This window comes from Thalia democratica, chromosome 2 (assembly GCF_965202585.1).
Source record: "Thalia democratica chromosome 2, ktThaDemo2.hap1.1, whole genome shotgun sequence".
In the NCBI taxonomy this organism is placed as follows: Eukaryota; Metazoa; Chordata; class Thaliacea; order Salpida; family Salpidae; genus Thalia; species Thalia democratica.
Window position 1 is genome coordinate 71139936 of NC_139166.1, and position 10431 is coordinate 71150366.

General features: G+C 30.3%; 2 protein-coding genes across 2 annotated transcripts; one reads left to right on the forward strand and one right to left on the reverse strand.

The window, feature by feature from the left end:
* Positions 1–262: 262 nt before the first annotated feature.
* Positions 263–3539, reverse strand: LOC145829640 (uncharacterized). Its single transcript, XM_082937492.1, has 9 exons — positions 3405–3539; positions 2896–3085; positions 2255–2573; positions 2028–2188; positions 1751–1958; positions 1573–1682; positions 1245–1431; positions 730–1021; positions 263–663 (listed from the first exon to the last, which is right to left on the reverse strand). Exons 1-9 carry the CDS (start codon positions 3438–3440, stop codon positions 370–372), a joined length of 1797 nt encoding a protein of 598 aa, XP_082793618.1. The 5' UTR covers positions 3441–3539; the 3' UTR covers positions 263–369.
* A 3005-nt stretch (positions 3540–6544) lies between these two features.
* LOC145829596 (uncharacterized) lies at positions 6545–9898 on the forward strand. The gene is made up of 9 exons (XM_082937437.1): positions 6545–6698; positions 6974–7163; positions 7581–7899; positions 7970–8130; positions 8198–8405; positions 8473–8582; positions 8724–8910; positions 9137–9428; positions 9495–9898. The coding sequence occupies exons 1-9, from the start codon at positions 6663–6665 to the stop codon at positions 9786–9788; spliced, it is 1797 nt and encodes a 598-aa protein (XP_082793563.1). The 5' UTR covers positions 6545–6662; the 3' UTR covers positions 9789–9898.
* Positions 9899–10431: the final 533 nt, after the last annotated feature.

The window sequence follows — 10431 nt, forward strand, 5'->3', positions numbered from 1 at the left end:
ACAACGTTGGATTTAGTTTTTACTAACAAAACTATTCTATTTTATCTTTATATATTATATTTGAAAGTACTGTTTTATTGTATTTACTAACGTCAACTGTACAATGACAGTCACGAGTGCTTTAAGTGAGGTTACTGTGCGTGAGGTTAAAAACATGAGTAACGACAAATAACTTGCTAAAATGATGAATTCTAAACTAGGTAAAAGTTAACAAAAATTATATAATTAACAAAATAGTTGAATATAAAACAGTAAACAAAAATAGTTGGTATTCGTAGTTTATTCGTATCTACATAACTAATACATATTTACAATTATACAAAATCAAATAAAGCTTTTTTTCAATATCTTCTAGTGTTGAGATTGCGCTTAACAATGGAAGACACATGAGTGGAGCGATGGGGCACAGAGTCTCCAGTTGAGGCAAAGTCTCATGCATGGGACCTTGTAGTGGATGTTGATTCTGTGGGTACAGCAGTAGTTGACAATGATTCTTGGGTCCCAGTAAAGGTGGAAGTAGTCGTATTTGTCAAGGACCTTTTGGACCTTTTCCATGACGCAAGCGCAGTAGTGAGTTCTCAAAGTCTTGATCAAATCATGTGGGTTAGTACCGAAAGCACTGTAGAAGAACTTGTCGAATTGGATCAAGTGACAACGGGCACGCTGCAAAATAAAATAAGTTATAGAGTTTGTAATTAATATTTAAGATACTAGTAGTACAATACTTACTTCCTTCAATCTTTGTTCAAGACAAGCACGAGTGTGATCACGTTTACCGTAAAGGCACTTAGTGAAGACTGAGACCTTTGATTTTCTTGAGACCATGCAAGCTTCCCATTTAGCCTTGACACTGTAGACCATTTGTTCGGAGCACAATTTCCATTGTTTGATGCGGGCGTCCCATTTTTGGTAGAGGCACTCGACTTGACGGTAGAGTTTGTCTTTTTGGAGACGGACCCAAACCTTAGCTTGTTCTCTGAGGAGATCATGGAATTGGTCGATTTGAGCTTGAGTTGGTGATCTGTGTCAAAATATTGCTAATAAAATTATTACGGCTAGTGTAGAGCTATATTTGACTTATAATTTTATGTTATAATCATATACTGCCAAGTAGCCCATTTGTTAGTCATTCCTACAATTTAAAGAATTATTTTAAACTGATTCATTTTTTTAAATGAAATGATCAATGTTGTCTTAAACAAATAAGGCATTAAAGCTACTAACTGTCAGTAAAAGTTACTTACTTGTAGTATCTTGGATGTTTGCACAAGAGGATTTGTTCAAGACCGACCAAAGCTTTAGTGCACCATTCATCGATTTGTCTGTGCCATTCAGTGTAAGCCAAGACGAGTTCTCTGTTGTAACCTTCGAATTTCTTGTTGATTTCGTCGATGTAGAATTGGTATGGGAAGAGACCTCCAACGATTTGTTCTAAACATTCAAGTTGGTAATGTTAACAAACATTAAAATTATCTTTTGACTATTTATTATTTTTGTTGATGTGTTTCTAAACTAACAAACATCAAAATTTAAAAATATTTTTATTAAGTTTCCTTTTTACAATAATTTTACCTTTAGCACAGGTCTTGAGGTTTCTGTAACCGCAGTGGTTCCAGTCGGCCTTGAAAGCACTGACACCGCAAAGTCCGAATTTGGTTGATGGGGCACATGGCAAACGGACACTGGAAAACATTATAGTCATAGAATCATATTTAATAAACATATATGTTTACAATGTTACAAAACTTACCATGATCTTCTGCGGTGCATTCTTGACAAACCGTAGCAGTTGCCTCTGAAGTAGACTTTGTAGAAACATCTGTAGTCGCATTCGATGGTGTAGACGGCTCTGTAGACTTCATTGTAGAATCCTTGGACCAAAACTTGGTTGTAACGGACCATTTCTTCGCTCCAGTGAGTGATGACTTCTTCGAAGTTTTCTGGCATAGCTTTACCGGCTGTCAAAAATAAAATGAGTTAAATTATACTTGTAAGCAAGCATAATTATCTTATTTTCTAAGGCTTACCGTAAAGACAGGTGAAGATGTTTCTGACGAAAGCGATCTTTCTCAAACGAAGTTTTTCAAGAGCTTCCTTGTAGCAAGCGATCATTCTGTCGGCTTTTTTGTACAATCTGTCGTGGAAACAGGTGACACGGGTCTTACGGGTGGCAAGAGCTTGTCTGAATCTGTGTTTTTGTTTTGTTAGGTATAATTTTATTCGCAGGAACACGTACTTATTGCAAATAACTTACTGAGCAATGATTTGGTTGTGGAAGTGTTCAATTCTGAGCATGAATGAGTGAATTTGGTTGATGTAGCGGCCTTCGGCTTGTTTCTTGAGAGATTCAAGTTCAGCTTTGTAAGCACCGACTCTTTGTTCGTACATGTTCATGGTGTAAGCTTGGTAAGCACGACGGAAGTATTCTCTGAAGATTTCAACGTAGTATTCGTTGACTTCGCAGACTTGTTTTTTCCATTGTTGCATTTGAGCGAAGAGTTCCAATTGGATCTGGGCTCTGGATTCGGTGAGCTTTTCGATCATTTCGTTGACACGAGTATCGGCTTGGTCCTCTAAGAATTCAATACAATTAACAAAATGGTTTGAAGTTTCAAAAAATTGTAGAAATTCCATAAAATGTTTTTTAGATTTGCAGATTAATATTAAATTACCTAGCTTTTAATTAGAGGGTTTGCTTTTAACTATCATTAGTAAAACTACCTAAAACTTATTATCATTTGCAGAAGTTTGTAAAGTCATAAACTGTTATAAGTATTTCTATATTATCGACTTTTTAATGAGAAAATAAGCATTTAATTCTAAATAATAAGTCTTTATAAAAATTTAAGTTACAATTTAATGAATGACTAAAGTTTAAATAAGTTTAGAACTAACCGGCTTCACAACCCTTTGGAATAAAGCATTTTGGGAATTCAACAAGGATGTCTCTGTAGTAAGCACCGGTGCACCAAGCGTGGTTGAAGTGAATTCTGTAGCAGTAGTAGCTGTTTCTGGGCAACACATGGAAGTTGTGAGCGCACCAGTAATCGTATGATGGGCAGCTAAAAGTAGCGGCTTGGGCAGCCTGAGAAACAATTTATTAAAAATAACTTTCTAAAAAGTGCTTACTATTTTATAATGTCACAGGTGATATACTTAACATCTTTTTATATAATTTTATATAAATAAATAACTGAAATAGTTAAAAGTGTACAATATTGAGAAATGTTTATATAGTATTATAACTATATATTATCCTAGAGAAAAAATCATACATAAAATAAACAATGTATCTTTTTTCTATAGTTTTGAAATATTTAACAGCACGTTTTTAAATTTTTAGCCTCAAAAAAAAACTTTTATGTTTTTACTTGTACAAAAGCAACATTTAAAAAAAAACTTACAACAATGCATGCCAAGAAGGCAACGACAAATTTCATTTTTATTGATTGTCTGTATACCAAACACTCAATATCAATGTGTACTGTAAGTTGAAGCTGATGGCCTTATATAATAAATTGTAAGTTAATTATTTATTTCTGTCTTTTTTAAACCAACGTATCACTTTATTCTAAAAACCACTTGAAACTTCTATTAAAACAACTAAGTGAAGTAGCTTATTGTTCCTGTTTTTTGTGGTGTTTCCAGTAATAATTGCAACTATGTGTATTGTTTGTTCGGTGTCAGTTACTCAGCATGACATTTGATTGATGTTTTAAATAAACATTTTAATTAACTGACGTTAATTATTATTTTAACACATGTACCAGATATTTTGCTGGTAATTATTGATTGACAATCATATAATTTAAGTTGTTTTCACAAAATTTTTTGTTTTGTTTTTCTTTATAAATATTAGAAATACTTTTTACAGAGCTAATTATAACATCAAGTTTGTACTTTGTTAAAGTATAATACATAAAACTTTTTAAAGCCTTTAAAGTAGAAAATTATTTTGACTGAAATAAATTAATGTTTTTGTTTTGTGCTAGGCTTCCTGGCAAATTAGTATATATTATAATACTTTTCAATTTTTTTTCACAGAAACTATTTTTAACTATTTTTACACGATACTGACTTTTATACAATATATGAAAATTCAAGTATTTAAAACATAACAGTTCTTAACTACAAAATAAGCACTATTTTTATAAGTCATTTTTATTATTTACAAAGAACTTGTAAATGTAAAACATATTTAAAATGAAACGTATATAATAGTTGTAGATTAAATTAAGTAATTCAAAACTTATGTGTTTCTTTTAGTAGAGTAACTAAATTTTCTATAACAAAATGATCTTAGGTCCTGGATAATAAACTTAATTGTTTGAAAAAGCTTTCTAATTAATATGAAATTGTGTTTTAAATGTAATAAAATAATTCTCACTAGGTATCAAACAGTTAAGTTTTGAGATTAAAACACCTATTTTGAATATGAACCAAGTATTATGTTTAATTAGTTTGAGCTAGAAATTACAAGTTTTTTTTGCTCAAAAACATAAAAAAATCCTTCGTTTAAAAAGTTTTTTAATATTACAAACAAGCAAGTACTATAAACAGTTTCTTAATATTGTTTCTTTATTTAAAAAATATATGCTTTATCTATTTACAACCTTAGTCAGAGTTATTAAATGAATTTTTCGTATAGTCTATTTGTCAAACTATTTTCTGGTAACATAGAAATGTAATGAATATGAATGTATTAAGGTATAAAAAACACACACTTAAGATGATCAATATCGAGCTATAAACTGTTTTAAAACAAAAGCTTAACTTATTTCATTTACTTAAGATAAAAACAGAAGTTTTATGCGCAGTATTAATCTGAGGTATTACAAATTTACATAAGTTTGACTTTTTTTAATTTTCTATCATTAATAAATAAAAGTTGTTTGATTAAAAGTATAAAACACAATAGCTTTCAACTAAAAATTAAGTATATATTTATAATCTTAGTATAGATTACTTATTGTAGTTTAAAAAAGACTAAAAAACGTAGAAAAGTACAAAGTATCACTCAAAAGCATTAATTTAGACGTTCTTTTAATTTACAAAAAAAATCAAAAACTTTGGAGAGTCTTATTATAAATAATTTTAAGAAGGAAAAGAAACTTAATGTATCTTATAAAATATTAGGTAAGAAAAAAAACTTAAATTTGTGCTAAAACTTTAAAGAAATAAGCACAAGAATTAAATATGCCAAAAGATTTCAGATATTTTAATTTTACTAAGATATTCATCAAAAAAAGTTTTAAACTAAACATTCAATTGCACCAACTAAAAAGCTAAAAAAATGATAGCTTTATTTTAATTATACTGTTTTGTTTTTTAAACACTTTGCATCATTAAACTCATAAATCCAAACAGCATACAGACATAACATTGACATTATATTTGGAGTAAAAACAAACACTATTGTACATTTTTTTTCAAATTTAACGTAAAACCACCAAAATATCCTCAAAAGCAATGATAAATTTTTACAATTAGATAACAATGTTTAGATAATCTAGTTAAAAATTTTTTAGCTGTTGTACATTAATCCTACCGTGTTTTTGGCAACATGGGTAAAAACGCGTTTAATATACCTAACATGTCATTTATTTTTTCAGAAGTACAATTTCATTGTTTTATAATAAAGATTTAGTTATTTTACTATGGTAAAAAATATTTTGTTATTAGTTTTAAATAAGTAACTGGAATAAATATAAATACTAAGGACTTGGTGAAACATCGTCTTTTGAAAATGTGAATTTGTTTAATCCCGCAAATTTTATTTTTTGTAACTATATTATTTGAAAAAAATAATTATTTGAATAAGAACAAAAAGTATAGAACCAAAGTTTTTAGTTTATTTAAACAAAGTGTAACGCTTTAGCTTAGTTTAAATTACTATATTCTAGCACTAAAGATAAATCATTCATTAGCAAAATTAACATGATTAATTAAAATTATTTATTAATAAAAAGCATAAATGAAAAATAGTTATAACAGGTGTTTTGTAAACTAAATAATTTTCTCTAAAAATATCTTCAATTTTAGCAATGTTTACTGCAGTGTCTGAAAAAAACAATAAATAGTTTTATTTATTAGTCAAACAGCTGTACAAATTTAAGCTTAGCTATTGGATTTGTTTCTAAATAAAAATAAAGTGAACAGATTTTAGAATATTTTTTTTATTCAAAATCTTAGGTACATCGATTTTACGTTGTAGCGTATACAAGTTTGAAACTAATAAGTTTATAAAAAAGTTTTTGCTCACAGCTTAAGATTTTCAAATTAAAAGCTTTTTAAGCAATAATGTTTTTTTTTTCAATTTTTTAAAGGTAACTATATTTTTATTAATTTAGTATGATTACAATAGGATAAAAACAAACAGTAAAACAAATTGTTAAAAGCTGTTGTTTTAAATCCAACGGTAATAAAAACACAGCACTTTAGCTTCCATGACAACTATGTGAAAAACAAATTCCATTTCAAACACGAATAATTAGCTACTTCAGATAGTTGTTCTAATTTAAGCTTCAATACCCAATTATAAGTTATAACATTAATATTTGTTTGTATAAGCAAGTACCACGCAATGCGCTATATAAGAGCTAGAAATTCAATTGATAGTACACATTGTTATTGAGTGTTTGGTGTACAGACAATCAATAAAAATGAAATTTGTCGTTGCCTTTTTGGCATGCATTGTTGTAAGTGTATACATATACATATACTTTCATTGATCTAAATAAATTTTTTACAACTTTAATAAAGTTTTTGTAAAGATACTGTTAACCTATTTTTTAACAAGCTATATTTATATAAGTTGTCTTAACTATTTAAATTCAGAAAAGTTAAAAGTTTTATTGATTTAAATGCAACTGAAAAATAAGCTATGAATTTGCTTTATATTCTTTATAAATAACTTGTCTGGTTTTGTAAAGAACATACTAAACAAACTATTGTAAATCTAATTATTTAACAGGCTGCCCAAGCCGCTACCTTTAGCTGCCCATCATACGATTACTGGTGCGCTCACAACTTCCATGTGTTGCCCAGAAACAGCTACTACTGCTACAGAATTCACTTCAACCACGCTTGGTGCACCGGTGCTTACTACAGAGACATCCTTGTTGAATTCCCAAAATGCTTTATTCCAAAGGGTTGTGAAGCCGGTTAGTTTCCAAGTTGTACAAACTTTAATTGTTCTTTTTATAACAAACACAGGCTTTTAATGGACTAAATACTTAATTAAATGGGTTTACTTTTCATTTGAGAGATAAACTTTTAGTAAAATGGTACATTAATAAAAAAACGTCTGATTTATTAAAAGTTTTAACTACAATTCTTATTTCAAACAGCGTTACTTAATAGCATTCAGACCAAACCTGTTTTTTTTATACTTTTAGTTATCTATGACATTTTTATCTTGTTAGCTGTTTTTACTTACTTGTCAAACGATCCATATCTATATGATAAGTATAACCATTATTTGAAGTATATCAAAATCTACAATTTTTTAAAACAATCTATCGAGTTTCTATAACTTTATAAAACTTCAAATCATTTTGATAATTGTATTGAATTCTTAGAGGACCAAGCCGATACTCGTGTCAACGAAATGATCGAAAAGCTCACCGAAGCCAGAGCCCAAATCCAATTGGAACTCTTCGCTCAAATGCAACAATGGAAAAAACAAGTCTGCGAAGTCAACGAATACTACGTTGAAATCTTCAGAGAATACTTCCGCCGTGCTTACCAAGCTTACACCATGAACATGTACGAACAAAGAGTCGGTGCTTACAAAGCTGAACTTGAATCTCTCAAGAAACAAGCCGAAGGCCGCTACATCAACCAAATTCACTCATTCATGCTCAGAATTGAACACTTCCACAACCAAATCATTGCTCAGTGAGTAATTTACATTAGCTCACTTGTATATAAACGAACAAAATGTTACTATAACTAATAAAAAATACAGATTCAGACAAGCTCTTGCCACCCGTAAGACCCGTGTCACCTGTTTCCACGACAGATTGTACAAAAAAGCCGACAGAATGATCGCTTGCTACAAGGAAGCTCTTGAAAAACTTCGTTTGAGAAAGATCGCTTTCGTCAGAAACATCTTCACCTGTCTTTACGGTAAGCCTTGGAAAAAAGGATAATTATGCTTGCTTACTAGTATAATCTAACTCTTTTTTTTTGACAGCCGGTAAAGCTATGCCAGAAAACTTCGAAGAAGTCATCACTCACTGGAGCGAAGAAATGGTCCGTTACAACCAAGTTTTGGTTCAAGGATTCTACAATGAAGTCTACAGAGCCGTCTACACCATCGAATGCGACTACAGATGTTTCTACAAAGTCTACTTCAGAGGCAACTGCTACGGTTTGTCAAGAATGCACCGCAGAAGATCATGGTAAGTTTGGTAATTGTGTATATATAGTTCTTTTCAAAATAAGGTTTGACAAATATAATGTTTTCAGTGTCCGTTTGCCATGTGCCCCATCAACCAAATTCGGACTTTGCGGTGTCAGTGCTTTCAAGGCCGACTGGAACCACTGCGGTTACAGAAACCTCAAGACCTGTGCTAAAGGTAAGATTATTGAAAAAGAGAAACTGAATAAAAATATTTTTAAATTTTGATGTTTGTTAGTTTAGAAAAACATCAACAAAAATAAAAGATAGCCAAAAAACAAATTAAATGTTTGTTAACATTATCAACTTGAATGTTTAGAACAAATTGTTGGAGGTCTCTTCCCTTACCAATTCTACATCGACGAAATCAACAAGAAATTCGAAGGTTACAACAGAGAACTCGTTTTGGCTTACACTGAATGGCACAGACAAATCGATGAATGGTGCGGTAAAGCTTTGGTTGGTCTTGAACAAATCATCTTGTGCAAACACCCAAGATACTACAAGTAAGTAACTTTTACTGACAGTTAGTAGCTATAATGTATAATTTCTTTTTAAGACAACATTGATTATTTTATGTATAAAAATAATACAATTCAATAATGCATTTTTAAATTATAGGGATGAATAACATATGGGCTACTTAGTGGTATATGATAATAACATATAATTATAATTCAAATATAGCTCTACACTAATCGTATTAATTTTATCAGCAATATTTTAACACAGAGCCCCAACTCAAGCTCAAATCGACCAATTCCATGATCTCCTCAGAGAACAAGCTAAGGTCTGGGTCCGTCTCCAAAAGGACAAACTCTACCGTCAAGTCGAATGCCTCTACCAAAAATGGGACGCCCGCATCAAACAATGGAAATTGTGCTCCGAACAAATGGTCTACAGTGTCAAGGCTAAATGGGAAGCTTGCATGGTCTCAAGAAAATCAAAGGTCTCAGTCTTCACTAAGTGCCTTTACGGTAAACGTGATCACACTCGTGCTTGTCTTGAACAAAGATTGAAGGAAGTAAGTATTGTACTGCTAATATGCTAAAGATTAATTACAAACTCTATAACTTATTTTATTTTGCAGCGTGCCCGTTGTCACTTGATCCAGTTCGACAAGTTCTTCTACAGTGCTTTCGGTACTAACCCACATGATTTGATCAAGAGTTTGAGAACTCACTACTGCGCTTGCGTCATGGAAAAGGTCCAAAAGGTCCTTGACAAATACGACTACTTCCACCTTTACTGGGACCCAAGAATCATTGTCAACTACTGCTGTACCCACAGAATCAACATCCACTACAAGGTCCCATGCATGAGACTTTGCCTCAACTGGAGACTCTGTGCTCCATCACTCCACTCATGTGTCTTCCATTGTTAAGCGCAATCTTAACACTAGAAGATATTGAAAAACAAAAGCTTTATTTGATTTTGTATAATTGTAAATATGTATTAGTTATGTAGATACGAATAAACTACGAATAACAACTACTCTTGTTTATTGTTTTACTATTTGTTAAGTATATAATTTTTATTAATTATTATCAAGCTCAGAATTTATTCTAGTCAGATGTATGTTATCACTTTACTTTTTGAACTAATGTCATTTTATTTTTTAAATATACATATATCTTAATAAAGTTAATTAGTGCATGTAAGTTAAAAAAAAATATCGAAATTCTAGTTAAAAAGCTGTTATATTTGATGCAACAAGTTTTAAATAAAAATAGTTAACTAAAAACCGTTATAGAAGACTTTGCAATAAAATCAAAAAATAGTTTTGATGGTTGTAATTGACCATGAGTTAATTTATTTTAAAGTTTAAAGTAGTAACAATTAAACTGTATATTAAAACTTTTATTATTTCGACCACAGTCTCTTAAAAAACAAGATTTTTATATAAAAATAAAGACTAAATCGTAAAATATGTAACATATATAATAATACACTAAAAAACTAATTTTTTAGTCATCATACGTTAGTATAATAATTTTTTTTCAGTTTTCAAATAATTGAAAATTTTA

Excerpts from the sequence above, each read along its gene's own strand:
- LOC145829596 (XM_082937437.1), top strand. The coding sequence starts at position 6,663 with ATGAAATTTGTCGTTGCCTTTTTGGCATGCATTGTT. Across the intron at positions 6,699-6,973 it reads CCTTTTTGGCATGCATTGTT|GCTGCCCAAGCCGCTACCTT; the intron begins GTAAGTGTATAC and ends ATTATTTAACAG. Across the intron at positions 8,583-8,723 it reads CCTCAAGACCTGTGCTAAAG|AACAAATTGTTGGAGGTCTC; the intron begins GTAAGATTATTG and ends TTGAATGTTTAG.
- LOC145829640 (XM_082937492.1), bottom strand. The coding sequence starts at position 3,440 with ATGAAATTTGTCGTTGCCTTCTTGGCATGCATTGTT. Across the intron at positions 2,574-2,895 it reads TCCAAAGGGTTGTGAAGCCG|AGGACCAAGCCGATACTCGT; the intron begins GTTAGTTCTAAA and ends TTGAATTCTTAG. Across the intron at positions 664-729 it reads TTGAACAAAGATTGAAGGAA|CGTGCCCGTTGTCACTTGAT; the intron begins GTAAGTATTGTA and ends TTTATTTTGCAG.